Below are 18,249 nucleotides of genomic sequence, written 5' to 3' on the forward strand. Positions count from 1 at the left end.
AAACGTTCAAAGCGGCGGCGACGAGACCTTGCCTGCGCTGCTCATCGCAGCCGACAGTTGCTCCGCCGTTGCCCAACCTCGCACGCGCTCCCTGCGCTGACATTCACCCACTGGCACACTTCTGTGAGGTCTGTGTGTCTGTGCGTGCGCGCACCGTAGGCTAAGCGCTGCTCGACGGGCCCGTTTCGCGTCGGTGTTTCTTACGTGTACTTTTTTGCTTCGACAAGAGAGGACGCGGCACACTTTCTTTCGTTTCTTGACTTACGCCCCTCCTAGTGGCGGACTCCCTCGCACTCTAAAGCCACCCCCTCACCGACCCCTTTCGTTTCTAGAGCGACGCAAAAAAGTTTCCGTCTCGTTTCCCCCTCGGTTCTCTCCTTCACACATCGTGTGCTTTATTGTTGCCAGATTGTTTCTCGCTATCCACGGCCGGACTACAATGGACACGTGGTGCGGAAGGTGAGAAATGCGGACATTATTATGAAGATAGTGAAAGAATACAGGAAAAAAAAAAAAACGAGATTTGAGATGGATGAAGGACGCGGTTTCACTTTCGTTGAGTAATTCTTCTGTGGGCCTTTGCTTCTTCTGAAACGTCTCTCTGACACGGAAACCATAAAGTTGGGGCAGGTAAGGCCGACGTTCCTACACTAGCTGGTCTAGCAACGTCGGGTAAGGCGACGCCCCTTGTCCCTACTGATAGATACGAACTTAAAGAGAAACAGGTTTATCGAGTAGATTAACTCAAAGATAACGGGTCCCTCGCTACTTATCACCAGATACGCATAACAGAGAGAGAGAGAGAAAAAAAAAGAGAACTGGGGCCGACACTCGCGAGCTGCAGTAATGTGTGGCGCTAGTGATGCGTTACAGTTAGGATCAAATTGATGGATAATCTCTTGCAGTGGATCGCGCCCATTTTGTTTACAGTGTTCTTTGTATTCGTAGTCTTCGCACCTGGATGATTGCATAAGCGTTTTCACCTGTTTAGCCAGACCGACAGACAGACGGGACAAGACAGACAGACAGACAGATATATAGATAGATAGACTGATCGCACAGCCACCATGAAGGTGGCAGAGGTTTACCTCGGTGATATGCATATTAGCACATCACTGCTGACGCAGACGTAGGCAGCTGCGTCCGTGGCGCCACTTAACGGCAAAACGACGACCTCATCAATGCACAAGCTAGCTGTTTGTGTTGAGTGGACACCAAAGTAAAAGAATGAATCGGTTTGGGTCAATAAAATGCACATCGCGACAACCGTAACCTCGGTACTTTCACTACCATGATGTTAATTAATAATAGAGAAGAAAATCAACGTCAAAGGAGCATTTTTAAATTTCGGTCCGAAGTCATCGCGGGTGACTCCATATACTTCAAGGTGTATTTGCCCTATGCTGGCGACAATGGCTGAAAAATTTTTTTTCTAAAGCTCGGTATCTTCAGATCTATGGTCCCCTGAGAGGTAAGTCTACATCATATTTGCGGATTAGGAGCTACGCAGGCCCTAGTAGATGTCACCAAAATCTATGACGGCATGGTGTTTGGTGTGGAAATTTCGAAGTGGCGTCACCAACAGCATCTATTTTTTTTTTTTTTTTTTGAAGGGGAGAGAGGAGATCGGCGTTTTATAGCTCACCAGGCTGCTCGTGGCAACCTGGTTACATTATAATTTCGAAGTAACTTTAAAGGCGTCGGTGAACGCAACGCAACGCAACGGTGAACGTATGCTGCAGCAGTTTCCTCTCGCCAAAGAACAAAAGAAATAAAAAAAAGCAGGCCTGCACGATTTGCTTGCCTCGCCTGTCACGTGTTTGCCCAACTGCTCGCTTGTTTTGTAGACGAGACATTGTAGACGAGACAGTTATTTCGGCACCGACCGGCGTCGCTGGGTCTTCAGGTCGCTTATAGTTCATGTGCTATTCCTGGGCCGCACCCCAAACAAACAGGTTGGAGGATGACGTCACAACGGATGCGAGAAAGGTGAGCTCACCGCGGGAAACCGGAATGCTTCAGGTGTGCGACATAATCTTTGAGGAGCTCTACGATTAGTAATTAGTATAGTATGGGCGGTTTGATCGTAGGTGTTTGCGCGGGGGCCAGCGCCGAGCTGCAGCGCTGAGGTATTGCATACGCTTCCAGTGGTAGGCACCGTCGACATACGGGGGGCGCTTATAGCGACGTCGTGGCGCGCAGGCTCCACCATAAGCTCACCACACCACCCTCTATGATTACGTTGTGCCAAATTCACGTTTTTATGGCCCTCCCGAGAAGTCTGCCAAGGGTGCTGCTGACTTGTAGGTGGAAGCGAGCATAGCTACGCGACGACCCATACACTAAGTTTCGCCCCATAAATTAAATCTATAGCGAAAAGGAGGCAAGGTGGGGGCACTCCACCCTGCCCCTCACCGCAAGGGGAATAGGTGACTCCACCACGCGGCAACAAAGAGAAATAAAGAGGGTGCTTCGGGCGCCCCGAAGAACACTACACACCACCTCAGCCGTTTTTCGCGAGGAAATGCCCGGCATGACATTCCGAGCAGGACGTTAGGTCCATCCGGCCGCCGCCGATTAGCGCCGGAACGGACAGGTGGCGACTTGCCGGCTACAAAGCGGCATTTCTGGCGCGTCCTCGTACTGTCCTTTTAACATGGGCTTGGCTCGGCTTCGCGCCGCAATCCACACGCGTTTCGCTGCGCACAGCAACAGCGACTGCTGCCTCCGCCACGCGAAAGGGCTAAAGTAGGGCAGTGGAGGGTGCCCGTGGAAAAGTGCCGCTACGGAAAAGAAAGAGAGAAAGAAGGAAGGAAAGAAAGAAACGAGAGAGGACGGCACGGGGGCTTTCTAATTATTTGTTTTTTTTTTTTTAGTTGGGACGAAGTGAACAGCTGTTGGCGATTCCCTGCAGTGCATGTTACTTTTTTTTTGTATATTCTTTCAAATCTGCCGTAAGCATATGTGCACTGTAAGTGCAAGATGCCCATGCCTGTCAAGCTAAAGGCCCCACATCCTGACGTCCATTCCTCGTGCTAGATACATAAACGCAAGAGACGGCCAAGAATGGCGACTGCCTCCTCGGCAAATAATTGGTTCGCCCATTCGTCGAACTTTTCGTCTTGCTTCTGAAAACAGGGTCGTCGTGATTTAAAAAAAATAAATAAATATGAAGGCGACAGCAAGGGGGGGGGGGGTCGTCTTTTTTTTTTTATTCCTTCGACAGCCCATTTCTCCGCGTGCGATGAAACACGACTTGCTCAACGAGTTAATCTCCATTTTTTTTTTTTTTCGGTGGTTCAGTAACCTCTTTTCGCTATCCGTCTTCCTGGTTTTTTAATGCCGGTATGGTTTTCCCTGGCTCAAAAGTTGCGATACACTTGAATAGTAGCGTTGCACATCAGATTTGGGTGCACGTTAAAGAACCCCAGGTGGTCAAAATCTCCGGAGCCCTCCACTGCGGCGTCTCTCATAATCAAATGGTGGTTTTGAGACGTTAAACCCCACAAATCAATTGAATAGTAACGTTGCACATTCAAAAGGGTCGTTTTTTAGATGTTTCTCCGATGGTGCGCCGTCGGTTCTCGGAGAAACAAAGAGAAAACCAAATGTTAACGCGAGAAAGTGCACATGTACTCCCATTTTTCTCGTTAACTATTAAGCCATGTTTCACACGGAACATGTGGTGGCTATACGCGAATAGCATTCTGCATGTTCTAAAAAAAAATATTACGCAAAGTGACTATGACACGTCATCTGTGGGCGACGGAGTGCAAGTTACTATACTTTCGCTGCCTCTGCCTTTTTTGTTATTACTAATTTTACTGCTTGTGACCGGCTGACTGACCGACTTGGAGGTGTCATGTCCATTATTAATTGGTATACTGCTTGACTATTGCAGACTGACAGTCACTGACTATAATAACTGTTACTCATCGACTGCTTGCAACTGACTGTCGCTAACTGCTTTCGACAAACAAAAATTAATTGTGAGTTCCTGGCTTCGTAACTGAGCGGCAGTGTGAACTTTACTATCGCTGACTGCCTGATTGTCACTGACTGGCGGTCACTGAATGAATGTTGCTGATCGACTGCTTGTGACAGACCTACTGACGTTGACTATACATCTGATTCACTGCGATTGGGCTACTGATTGGCTGTTAATGGATGATTGTTACACGATTGACTGCTTGTGACAGACCGACTGAGTGCGGGTATCCATCTGAATGACTGCAATTTGGTGGTAGTGGTTAGAAGATGAATTTCTGCAACCTGGTCGGGAGCACGGCGCAGTGCCTGCAATTTAGGGACTGCAATTTAGGAACTAATAGTGCCGTTCGGACTGCGACTTATTGTTATTTAAGCGGCCCTCTCAAGCATTGCCCATAATTCAAAAAAAAAAAAAAACTCACCTCCCGTTCCAAGAACCCGGAGAATGTCAAAGTGTGACATGTCCACTTTCCCTTGGCCAGCGAGGTTGACTGCAAATTGCAAGAAAGAAAAAAAAAGAAAAAGAAACTTCGTTAGCCGAAGTCGCATGCCATCCAATTTGGCACTAATTGCAACTTGCGAGCAAGGAAGAGAAAAAGACACGGAAATGTTTCGAAATGCGGCGAAGTTGCGACGAGATGTGCCGGGTACGTGTACAATATTCCCGTCACGACCGCGTGGCTTCCATCAAGGACGCACGGGAAAAAAACTCTTCACGTATGAAAACGCACGCACGCATATACATACACACCAGAAATGGGGTTTACGCTGAAATTCGGAGATAAAAACAATTTGAGTTCTCACGAGCTCACCTTCCACGACCCCCCCCCCCCCCCCCACACACACACACACACACACACACACAACTTTCTTCAACTGAGTTGAAGAAAGCGTCAAGACTATAAAGACACGACTTGTACAACACGTGATGGCATTTAATGCTTGCCATTCAGAGATAAGAACTACTAGCGTTCTCACGAGCTTATCTTCCGCGGCCTCGCTTTGGCTAACACTCGTTGCAGTTCATTTAAGAAAAGACGTAGAATTTGGTCAGAAGGGCGCTTAATCCTACGCGTCGCTGTTATCGGCAAGCGCCAGCCGGTCGGGTGTAATCAGACGACCACTCTATGAGATTTTTGGAGAGGGGCGCCTTTGAATGAAGAAAAGTACAAGGTCATTGGAAAGCCGTCCTCCTTGAGATGGTGATAAGATAAACCAAAACCTCGAAATGCAAAACGTTTGCGCGAACTGAGTCGCCGTCACAAGATTTCAAGGAATTATGCCTTACGGACAAAACGACGAACACGACGAAATGACCTGATTGAGACTAGATGATTGTATGGGAAAAGTTTCCCATGACAAGCAAAAAAAAAAAATGGGGGCGAGTAGCTGCACTTAATGAGTTAGATGGCCGTAGACGTTAAGGATTCCCGGCTGATTACTCGTTATGAGTGCAAGAGAGAGCTTGAAAGAGTTAATTGGCAGTTTTTAGGAGTTAATCAGTTCGTTTTATCGGCACGGCGCACTTGCGTAGATAATCACTGATGCCCCGTCTTCGAACGTATTGTACAGATACGATTGTTTTTATAGATAAATAGATAGATAGATAGATAGATAGATAGATAGATAGATAGATAGATAGATAGATAGATAGATAGATAGATAGATAGATAGATAGATAGATAGATAGATAGATAGATAGATAGATTTGTGGGGTTTAACGTATCAAAACCACCATGTGATTATGAAAGACGCCGTAGTGGAGGGCTCCGGAAATTTCGACCACCTGGGGTTCATTAACGTGCACCCAAATCTGAGCACACGAGCCCACAACGTTTCCACCCCCATCGGAAATGCAGCCGCCGCAGCCGGGATTCGATCCCGCGACCTGCGGGTTGGCAGCCGAGTCCACTAGACCACCGCGGCGGGGCTTGCTTTTACAGCACACGGAATCGCAAATAAAAGAGGGTTAGAATAATCGAAGCGAAAACGGAGCGCGCATGGTCTAATACCAAACGGCATTTATTTATTTTTTTTCATTAGACGACAATGCGCAGAACCATGCAGACGACACAGTGGCTGGTCCATCATCGGAAAGCAACTTTGTGCAGACTACAGAGCGCAGAACTGCAGGGCGACACAACACGTATATACTCTGTCGGAGTGCACAACAGCCCAGATGACCCGAAACTGCAAGGAAAACCGGAATCATGGACAAACCAGAACAGCCTGGATGGCGACTCGCGAGTTAGCGTAGAAACTCACGAGAACATTACGCGAGACAGAACTTCAACTTGGCTCGAGCCGGCCGCTGACGATCATCACGAAAACATTAACAAACATACGTTAACAACGTGTAATGGAGCCCACGCATGTAAGAGGCACACTTTGGAGCTGGACGGCAACTCGCGACCAAGATCGGCCACATAATCAAGTGTTTGCGTTTATCTCTTTCTTCAGGAAAAGTCCCGCCTTTTGAAATCCGATCTAGCTGGAGGTTTCTTCTTTATTATTATTATTCTGCGGCCGCTTTTTCGTTTCAGCTCATTCTTCCGCATACACCGCTGTATATGCTATACGCTGTCCTTCATATAGAAGAACACGCATCCGTCAAATTACCTTGTAATACATAGCCGACAGAAGGCGGAAAGATATCTCACGTAAGGCCACGCGAGTCAACGTCTAAGGGCTCTTAATTCGACGCTCCATTCTAAGCCCAGAAATGACAGGCACCTAATTATCTCCATCTATCTATCCCTAATTACTCTTTCTTTTCGATGTATTGTAGAAGGTTCCGGGAAAATAACAGCACCTCGCGAGCGACAATTAAGCCTCTGATGCAAACCAAGAGCGTAGCGATACTAACGGTGTCAACCTTCGCGATAACCCGATCCGCCGAAATACATTCGATTATCTAGGCAGAATAGTAACAATAGCACTGACTGTTGTCTTACGTTTAGAAGCCACGATACGCCTTTACGGAGGATACGATGTACTAGTACACCATATAGTATCAATATTGTCTACTAGTACACCATAGTATGGTTATGGTCACTAGTACGTCAAAGTATGGATATTGTCTACTAGTACACCATAGTATGGACAATGTTCACTAATACACCATAGTATGGATATGGTCTGCTAATACACCATAGTATGGAACACCATGGGGTTCTTCGATGCGCTTGAAATTTAACACGTTTCCGTTCAAATTTCGCGCGAGTCAATTGGATTTCACCTCCATTGATGTGCCGCCACCGCGGCTGGGATTCCACCCCGCGACCTTCGAGTCATCAGTCGAGTGCCATAGGCACTATAGACCACCGTGACGGGCCGAGTTTGTACAAAGAAAGCGATATAGAAGTTGCGGATACACAAGACAATGTCATCGTTGACATTGGCGCACTATATCTATGCAAGAGTATATACGTGGTTGGTAGTTACTGAATCGCGAAACGCAATCTTACACGAATACACCCTTGTCTCCCCACAAATGTAATGTTTATAGGCATTTTTTTTATTAGGTGAACTAAGGGAAATGAAATGCGAACGTCTATTTCAATCTTTCTTTATTCCTTTCCCTCATCACCGGTAGTCTATAGGGGTTATGGTGCCAGACCATGCAGACGAGAAGGTCGCGGGATCGAATCCCGGCCGCGCGGAGGCCGCATTCGACGTAGGCGAAAATGCTAGAGGTCCGTGTATTTAGATCCAGGATCCCGTTAAAGAACCCCCGGTGGTTGAGAGTTACGGGGAACTCCGCTACGGCGTCTCTGAATAATAGCGTGTGGAAATATATGAGCGCACAAGGTAGAAAAGGAAAAGCACTTGACAGGAAAGACGCTCACTTACAACTGAACTTTTATTAGAAAACATTCATCGCACGAGAACACAAAACGCGCAGGCGCAACCAACCATCACTTCAAGGTGCCACATATCATATATTTCCACATTACGTTGTGCCAACTGGTTCAGCATTCCACTTTATTGAATAATATCATGGTTACAGGACGTGAGTAGAACTCAAACAACTAATATACTCCTACGATTCCATATGATCTTTCGCGGAATCCACATAAAGTCAGCACTATCTCTATATATTCGCCATGTATGATTCTTACGGTAACATGTGGAATCATCTGGAGTGGCATCCGGCAAGCATAGCTCGGCATGCTCACTCATGAGTACTCTCACTCACACTCATTCATACTCATTTGAACATGGTGAGTGTAAGTATGAGTGAGTACTGATGAGTATGAGTAGGAGTGAGTAGAACGTGAGTGAGTACTCATGAGTATAAGTAAGAGTGAGTATGGACGTGAATGAGTACTTTCAGTGTGAGTAGGAGTGAGTATGAACGTGAATGAGCATTCTGAGTGTGAATAGGTGTGAGTATGAACGTGAGTGACTACTCTGAGTGTGAGTATAAGTGAGTATGAACGTGAGTGAGTACTCCGAGCGTGAGTAGAATTGAGTATGAACGTGAGTGAGTACTCATGAGTGTGGGTAGATGTGAATTTGAACGTGAGTGAGTACTCATCAGTGTGAGTATCCATGAGTATGAACGTGAGTGAGTATTCATCAGTGCGAGTAGGAATGAGTGAGAGCTTGTGAGTGTGAGTAGGCGTGAGTATGAACGTGAGTGAGAGCTTGTGAGTGGGAGTAGACGTGAGTATGAACGTGAGTGAGGGTGAAGGCTGAAAAAAATTGTGGTGAGTATGAGTGAGTAGTCTCTCAAAGTGCCGACCTATGCCGGCAAGTACCAAAAGGGATTCGAATCGGCGTCCTTCCTCGTCGAGCTTACAGCAGCAACGTGTCACCACACGGAAAGTAAAGTGGGTCACGTGCCCTCTTCGAGGACGTTACACGAGCAAGCGGTCGCGCGTGCGTCTTTACACCACCACGCGGAGTGCGGTTTGCGGGCCGCTATAGCCGAGAGCGAAGGATGGCGGAAGTTACACACAGAGATGGCAACGAACCGTTTCCTTCAAAGAACAGCGCCTGCAATACCGAGTTGCCACGGTGACGACTGCGGAGGGAAGGAGAGGAATAGTAAAAGAAAGACGTCAGCATTCGCGGGAATATATCTTTTTTTTCTCACTCTCGCTCTTTCTTTCACTTTTTTTTTCTGGCATGCACACGCAAACTGAGACCGGAGCCACGCACACGACTACGCGGACCTCGATATCTGGCGAGATTTCGCGGGAAGACAGTGAGGCGGTAAATGCGTTAAATATATGCTTGGGGGGGGGGGGGAAGAAACATTGAAGGTTGTCTGTGAGTTAGTGTGTGTGCGTACGAAACTTCTAGAATGCAAGGATCAGAATGCAATTCCGATCAGAATTCCGCCGATTTCGTGCCGGCGTAGCCCCAATATTTTAAGTTTGCTTACAAATATACGACTACAAATGGACATCCAGATATATGTAACAAAGTGAATGATGGCTAGTTGAACGATAAATGAAGGTGCGAGTGAAACGGCGAGACAAACACAATGACACCGAAGAAAGGTTACTACAGGACGGATATAACAGGTCGCCCCTCGCCTCCCCCCATCCCTTTGCCCCAAACACACACACGCGCACACACTTTCTTCCTATCGTATAGTTGACTTGGGATATTCTCAGCTCTGATGGGGCCACGAGAGGCTACTGCACGCGCACGGAAACTCTCGGTGAGATCCAACGTTGACAAGGTGTCGACAAACCTTGGTTAATGGTAAGTGTTGACTAATACAGTACAACGCTCGGTATTCGCTGGTTGTGTAACTGCAGCGTTGTCGTCATAACGGCTGACAGGGAAGAGTTGGTGATTCGCGATACTGGAAACACGAGCGCTTATAACTACACGGGAATTTGTACCCTTGCAAATGTGTGCCTGTTAGGTGCTCGTATGCCGAACATCATTTTTTCTTTTTAATCTTCGATTTAACCCCAATCCGGTAATAGAGTTGCCGACCTTTTTTTTTTTTTTTCGCCTCCGGGAATACGTTCCTACGACGTAACGGACCAACGTCGTTCGTGACCCCGTTACGGCTCTGGTGCGTGTCAGGACATGCACTGCCATCGCGCCCCGAAAGCAACCACGAACGCTGCAAGCAAGCGCGCCCCTTTCAGAGCCCAAAGAAGTCGTCAACCACCCCCTTCTCTCGTTCTTCTTTCTCTCTCTCTCTCTCAGCCATCCCTTTCAATCGTCTTGGCCTCCATTGCCGCGCGCCGTACAGAAGGCACCGAAGACGACCCGACTCCAAAAAAGAGCGACGCTAACGTCCAGCGCTGCAATAATTAAGCCGTAAAAGTTATCTTAACTGCTCTCTTAACGAGCACTGAAACCACGTTTCCGTCAGTGTAACGTGCGATTCGATCTTGCGCCAGATGGCTCGTCGCAAATTGGACTGCTTCCAGTCGTTCCCAAACCGAAGTCTCTTTATCTTTCATTCAGAGGCGATTCACCAGTGAAGTGATGCCGACCTGCATTTAGTTGCCAGTGATAGTTTGGCGCGTTGGTAAGGCTTCGTGATCGTGAAACGGCGCGACGAAAATACACGCAAAACACCCATTACGTGCGTTCGTTTCTTCTTCGTTGTCAGATATGTGTGTCCCTTCTCGGCGCCGTTTTGAAATAATGAACTTCTGCGTTTAATTTAAAATGTTCGCTAACCAAGGCAACCACAGATTCAAAGTCCTCCCACCCACCCACCCACCCACACACACACCCCACCCATCTACCCCCCCCCCACACACACACACAGACACACACAAAAAAATAAAGCAATCGTCAACGCAGCGAAAAACCTTAACAAAAGAATTCCCTAAGGCACCTAATCAACGTTCGTCAATCTTGCTAAGGTATAAGTATCTAGAAGAATCGGCGTAGTAGAACGCTGAATAATGAGCAGTATAATAATAAATTAATAATCAGAAAAAATATAACACAATTTCTAGACATTTCCTTATCGCTTATCCAGAGTGTGTCACTCGCCAAGGTACAGCGTAGGTGAGTTATCACGCTGCTATCTTTAGGTCACGGGTTCGATTCCCTGTTGCGGCGTCCGCACCTTGATAGGGGTCGAAACGCTCTTAACACCCGTGTATACTTCGATTCACAATCAAGGTAAAAAACCCCAGACGATCGAAATTGATCCGTAGCCCCCCCACCCCCCCCTCCCCATTACAGTGCCGTAACCAGAAATCTTTTTCGGGCGGAGGGAGTTGTTTTTTAACCATACATTGCGTGTGTTGGTGCGTTCGTATGTGCGCACGTGCAATGAGCACGCAAAAAAAAAAATCCGAGGCTTTGTAACCCCTCGCCTCGTGTCATGTCACTGTTTTGGCACGTAGAAATATATAAACTGGCCACGCTTTGCAGTAGATGACCCGCAGTGGTGATAGTGGCTAAGATACTCGGCTGCTGACCCTCAGGTCACGTGATCAAATCCCGGCTGTGGCGGCTGCATTTTCGAAGGAGGCGAAAATACTGTAGTCCTGTGTGCTCAGATTTGGCTGCACGTTAAACAACCCCAGGTGGTCGAAATTTCCCGAGCCTTCCACTACGGAGTCTCTCACAATCGTATGGTGTTTTGGCACGTTAAACCCCACATATCAATCACGCTTTTCATTAGCATTTCGCCAACCCCTTTAATTTTTTTTTCTTTGAAAAGTAGCGTATACGCATTTAAGAAAACCAAGGTCTGCATAAACCAATTCTAAAAACTACTTCTCTTTCAGTCTCAATTCAAATAATCCAGTTCTCCTGACAAGTAATTTATGAATCCTCGCTCTAAACAAAAACTACGAATGTAACAGCACCAAATAAAAGAAAAACGATATCAGACGAGCTCGCAAAGACCTCACGTTATGCTTACACCCCGTACGCGCTCGGCGGTTAGGTCGTCACAGCCGCTTAAATTAGTTTCTTTCCTCCTTCGGGATACTATTATAGCTCTTATTGACCGATACATACGCTGTCTCTTACGCACACGATTCGTATACCCATGCATCACCTTTCTTTACTTTTTTTTTTCCTTGGACGAAGTAAATTTGATGACGTAGCGCGTGCACGTTTACAGGAACTGCAAGGACATCGCCGCCTCGCTCGTTGTGCAGTAAACACAGCTTGATTTTTTTTTTCCGATAATGTTTACGTAACGCTGTGAGTCCCAGTTCAGGTTCCCGATTAGTATTAGCCACGGGTTTGTGTCAACAAAAGTGAACAGCGCAAGCTTCAGCTCATTTATTGCGTAGAACGAAATTGTCCGAAAGTATTGAGCAAGCAACTTAGACGTTCAACTAACAAAACAAGCGTTATTATTATTATTATTATTATTATTATTATTATTATTATTATTATTATTATTATTATTATTATTATTATTATTATTAAGAGACATGGGACGGACGGAGGCGAAGTGGTGTCGATGCCTTCCAGAAATAACTAACTTTTTGCAGTAAGAGGTTTTCCAAATCGTGGTTTATACTGTCGCTTCTTTGGGCTCCCTGTAAGTATGACGTCATCTATCTATCTATCTATCTATCTATCTATCTATCTATCTATCTATCTATCTATCTATCTATCTATCTATCTGTCTGTCTGTCTGTCTGTCTGTCTGTCTGTCTGTCTGTCTGTCTGTCTGTCTGTCTGTCTGTCTGTCTATCTATCTATCTATCTATCTATCTATCTATCTATCTATCTATCTATCTATCTATCTATCTATCTATCTGTCTGTCTATCTGTCTGTCTGTCTGTCTATGTATGTATGTATGTATGTATGTATGTATGTATGTATGTATGTATGTATGTATGTATGTATGTATGTATGTATGTATGTATGTATGCATGCAACCGACCAGTTATGCCAAACTACTTAACATCCCTTCATTTCCCCTCTTTCGTTTTGCTTCCCGCATACGGCCTGCCACAACTGCAGATCTCTGTAGACACTTTCAATCACTTCTCGCGGGGCACAACAATCGGTAGGTTAACGAAGTCTGAAAAGACTCAATACGCAAGTCAATCAAGCCTGCGACCACCCCGAAAGAGAAACGCGCCCAAGTGTACGGATTGGGGCAAACGAAACGACGACATAGAAAAATGTAGGGCGGCGCGGGCGTTAGGTTAAAATGCGAAAGAGGAGGCGGTGCAAGGCTTAACATGAAGACAGCGTGATCGCTTAGGATTGTTAGCTCTATGTGGTTATTATTATTATTATTATTATTATTATTATTATTATTATTATTATTATTATTATTATTATTATTATTATTATTATTATTATTTAATTACACCGAAATCGAAACACAATATGGCGTCCTGTTTCAAAATTGACGTTACACGGTGGAAATATGCCACTCGGACAACCATCTTGGCGAGAGAAGAAGCAAGAATGAAAGCGGACGAACAGAGATGAACGATTGCAGGCGACAAAGAAAGATGGCGCCAGCATTCACCCTCCTTCTTTATCCTCTATACCGGACGCCGCCTTCCTTGGCGGCGACTGCAGAGGATGCTATAGCCGCAGACGGTGTTCCTATAGCGGACGACGACGCAACCGCTGTTGTTACTCTAACCGTTACCTCAGCAGCCGCTCCGCACCTCTCTTACCGGTTTCTTTTTTCTTTCGTTACTTCAGTTCTTCCTTTTCTAGATTTTGTTAGCACTTCCTTTTGTCTACAAGGCACCAGGAAGAGAGACGATGATGCAGTCGGGTCCGCACAGGGGTCCTTCCAAAAATAACGCCCTCCAACTTTCTTTCTTAGCCCTCTGTGTTACCACTAGCACACATCTATACAGAGGAGGGCAGACGATCTGCTTCTTCTATGCATCTAGAGTGTCCCACTCGTCCTCATACGCTCTCGCCATCTCTCCAATCAATCTCGCCTTCTTCGCGTTCCGGTCTTGGTTCGTTTAATCCTCTTCGTAGATTGCATCGCGTCACGCTAACAACCGGCCCGCGTCGCTAAGTTCTTTTCATGAGTCTATCGCGCAATAGCAGAAACGGGTCGAGGCTTCGAAACGCTGTCACGATCACCAGCCCGTTTGAAAGACAGACGGACGATTCGCGGGATGGGCCACCGCGAACTGGTTGCAGCCGGTGCTGACCTGCTTTGGTGACAGAATGTCGGGCATCCCCTGTCAACGCTCTGTCGCGTGAAAAATAGCTGCTTCAAACGTGCTGACGATTCCACCCCCCCCCCCCGTTCCCCACCCCAACACCACATGCCTTTTCATGTATTCGCCAGAATACACCCGCTCATAAAAAACGAAACAAAAACCAAGTGAAATGAATGTGACGCGACCACCGCGCCATAAATAGGCAGTTTACGAATAAGGTACGCAAATATAGCGTTCGTTGCGAGCGCACGCATTTTTCCGTCACTTAACGCGAGTAGCTAAGAGAATAGCGTACGACGCATGCGCAGAGGTGACAGACGCCAACGCAATGCTTTGAGCACCGTATTATAAAACTCCCTTAACGAATACATGTGCCATTTCAAAATGTGGTGCTCCGTACGCGACTAAATCGCGTTTGTAAGCTATATACGAATCCCGAGATAGATAGATAGATAGATAGATAGATAGATAGATAGATAGATAGATAGATAGATAGATAGATAGATAGATAGATAGATAGATAGATAGATAGATAGATAGATAGATAGATAGACAGACAGACAGACAGACAGACAGACAGACAGACAGACAGACAGACAGACAGACAGACAGACAGATAGATAGATAGATAGATAGATAGATAGATAGATAGATAGATAGATAGATAGATAGATAGATAGATAGATAGATAGATAGATAGACAGACAGACAGACAGACAGACAGACAGACAGACAGACAGACAGACAGACAGACAGACAGACAGATAGATAGATAGATAGATAGATAGATAGATAGATAGATAGATAGATAGATAGATAGATAGATAGAACTTACGAAGACACGAACGGAAGGGCATACAAAACTCACGGCGGAACGAGCTCCAACATAAATACTACACATAAAATGATAGAAGAAAAAAAAAGAAGTACATATATGACAGAAGAGAAAGGCGGAAGCAACGTCTCGACTTTAAGTAGAACACGCGAAAAAAGCGGCGTTCAAGAAAGACAGCTGACAAGCGTTTTGCGGCGCCGCGCGCATTCCATCGCTGCGTTTCAGACATGGCGGAAGTGGTGAAGTGCCGGCGCAGAAAAAGGAGTCCCGCGGGATCTCGGCTGAGCGAACGGGAGAGTGCGAGAGTCGAGCGAAGCGGCCTCTCACATTCCGCTACCGCTGCGTGAGGATATGTCAGACCGTGGCTACGACACCATGTGTGGCAAACTATATATAAGACCGTGCAATACTTGAGGTACGCTCGTTAAACGTCCTTTGCGAATGTAAACTGCGACAAGCGGCGCATGCGTAGCCGGTTTAGAACAGTAACGTTGGGCTAAACTATAGTGTTCTGTTAGTTAAACATCTGCCTCTTTTGGTATACAACGTGAAATACAATTCAACTGGCAGAACAGTCTGCCGATCACGGTGATATAATATTTCTTTGTTTAGCTGTTACTTCATCTATTGCGGTCCGTTGCTTTGTTCTTACGCATAACTGATCCCGTCCTGCCTAATACATGCCTAAACTTACATTCTTTGTGGTTTATTACGCATGTATAACAACTAAGGTTCTATAAATCTTTGCATACTTTCCAGTTTTTTTATCAGTGTTCTAAACCCATCTTACCCATATCAACCAATGATCCAGTTAAAACTTTTGCTACTTTTGTATCGCAGTGCCTAAGGAAGATGGACTCCTCCTCTACGGATTTTACGTAATCATCCTGGCACTGTTGCAGCGGACAGATTCCCCCCCCCCCCCCCCCTTCTTGCTAACAGTTGCCCCGGCTTGCAACGGATCGGGCGATCTCCTAGCGATATTGGAAAAGGTATTAGAATGGAAATACGAAGAATTGGAGGTGCGTTACATAGCCTATAAACTCCGGCCACCCCGTTATTGCATTTTGTGGTTCCTCTTTGAGATCTACGTCATGCACGACTGAGTACGTATGCGGCAACTGTAGATAGCTTTTACACTAACGTTAGCTTTTATGGTGTCAATCTGTTCGCTCTCAACGTAGCGCGACTAACGATTCCACCCCTTCCTAAATATGGGTAAATAATCGTTTTTTTTTTTCCTTTGTGGCTTCCATTTTTCAAACCGGCTAACGATATCCATATATATGCAGAAAAGCCAAATTTGGACTTGACCCCCTCTACTATTTATTATCAGAGTGACTGCATATGGATTATTCTGTCTGTCTTACACCGTAACTTCTAGAACACCGTAACAGCAACCTTTTGTGGCGCTAGAGTTACTGTATATGCTACCTATAGATACCTGAAGGTAGCATGTACAGTAACTATGTAACAAATGCATACACCGCTCTCCCTATTTTTGTCGAACTACATGTCATCTGCAGAGACACTTATGTCACGTACGGAACCTGTAGATACACTCATATCGATTCTATTGTTTTCTTTCTCTTCTCTCTCAATTTCGATATGCTTACCACATCTAAGTTATACACGACATGTTCTTTCGTTGTTCTATACTATATATTCTTGTCTGTTAAATATGTGTGTATTAGTGTATGTGTGAATAGATGTGTATGTATATATGCATGTGTGCGTATATGCATTCTATCTGCTATTTCTCATTTTATTAATGTGTATTTCTGTAATTATATGTCTGTAAATGACCCCAATACTAGCCTTCGGCTAAGGGGTCATACAGTGTTTGCAAACAAAATGTACTTATTTCATGTGAATAAAATTTCCAACTTCAAACTTGCAGTTTCTCTAAAAAGATGGCGCCACTTGTGTCGACGCTCTTGGATACGTCACCGGTATTCAGCCCACGGCGTTCGCCGGAAACTTCGTAGGTGCCAAAGGCGAACTAACCAGGTGTTCCACGTTAATGACCTGTGTCTTAGATGATGAGCCTCTAACTAAGACTTAAAATAAGTGTTTCTTAGATTTAGGTCATAGTTTGAGTTTACGTTATGCTATACTGAAGGGTGCACAAACACAGCCGAAATACAGGAACAACGTGACGGCACAGAGCACCGTTACGACCAAAGGGTACAGCTTTTAATTGAAAAAAAAGCTCACTTACATAGTACCAAAAGAAGAGAGAAAATAACAATAGGGGTGACATTTTATTTATACACGCTACAGCCCACATCTGCGTCATCCGTTGTTCCTACGGGCATCACCTCATTGGTTGATTGATTTGTGGGGTTTAACGTCCCAAAACCACCATTTGATTATGAGAGACGCCGTAGTGGAGGGCTCCGGAAATTTTGACCACCTGGGGTTCTTTAACGTGCACCCAAATCTGAGTACACGGGCCTACAACATTTCCGCCTCCATCGGAAATGCAGCCGCCGCAGCCGGGAATCGAACCCGCGACCTGCGGGTCAGCAGCCGAGTACCTTAGCCACTAGACCACCGCGGCGGGGCGGGCATCACCTCATTCATCACTCTTATACCGTAACATGACGTATGCTGCAATGCGACGCATAAAGAAACCGAACACACACACACACACACACACCGATAAGAGAGATGATAGCAGAAGACGGGGCGGATGCAGCTTAGGCACAATGAAACGACAGTGGAAAGGGTGATAGTGTCATTGTGCCAACTGCAATGCACGCAAGCGCACAGAAACGTGGTGCATGGAGGGTTCCACCGTTACGCATCCAACTATGGCGTTACGCGGAACAGCGGCCGTTGTCGCGGTGCTTTCAAGCGTGCACTCATCGCTAGCGGTACCACCGTGGTAGGACCGCATTCAAAGTGCGCCCGTGCTATATTTATGTACGCCGAGAAAGAAAGAGAGGGAGGAAGGGCGGGTAGGTATAGAGAGGCGGCGATGTCCGCTTGTACCAAGAGTGCTGCGAGGGGCCAGCGAGTCGTATGTAGAGCGTGGAAGGTTAGCGCGAAGTCGCCGCTGCCAGCGATATAGGGCCTACCTACGGGTGTGTACTGTACTCGCGACTTGAAAAACAGGACAAGTTAGGGCTAAGGAAAGCGCGTACTTTCGTGCGCACAGTCTTCGGTTATGGTCATATACACCATTTCACAGAAAGAAAAAAAAAAAAAAAAAACACCGCCATGATGGGCTGTGCGCGGGAGTACAAAGGCTAAGGGCGCAGAGTTGTCAGTGCATTTTCGAGGGGACGCGCCAATTTGCACAGCCCAAG

At 46.1% G+C, this 18,249-nt stretch overlaps 1 protein-coding gene across 2 annotated transcripts in view; it reads right to left on the bottom strand.

Moving 5' to 3' along the window:
- Positions 1-18,249, bottom strand: part of LOC142790838 (ribosomal protein S6 kinase alpha-5-like) — a 255,910-nt gene that overhangs the window by 34,550 nt on the left and 203,111 nt on the right. For both annotated transcript variants that reach the window (XM_075885362.1, XM_075885363.1), the window contains exon 2: positions 4,413-4,481. In XM_075885362.1, coding sequence (XP_075741477.1) covers positions 4,413-4,481 — 69 coding nt within the window. The remainder of the gene's footprint in view (positions 1-4,412; positions 4,482-18,249) is intronic.

Source organism: Rhipicephalus microplus, unplaced genomic scaffold (assembly GCF_043290135.1).
Source record: "Rhipicephalus microplus isolate Deutch F79 unplaced genomic scaffold, USDA_Rmic scaffold_132, whole genome shotgun sequence".
Taxonomy (NCBI): Eukaryota; Metazoa; Arthropoda; class Arachnida; order Ixodida; family Ixodidae; genus Rhipicephalus; species Rhipicephalus microplus.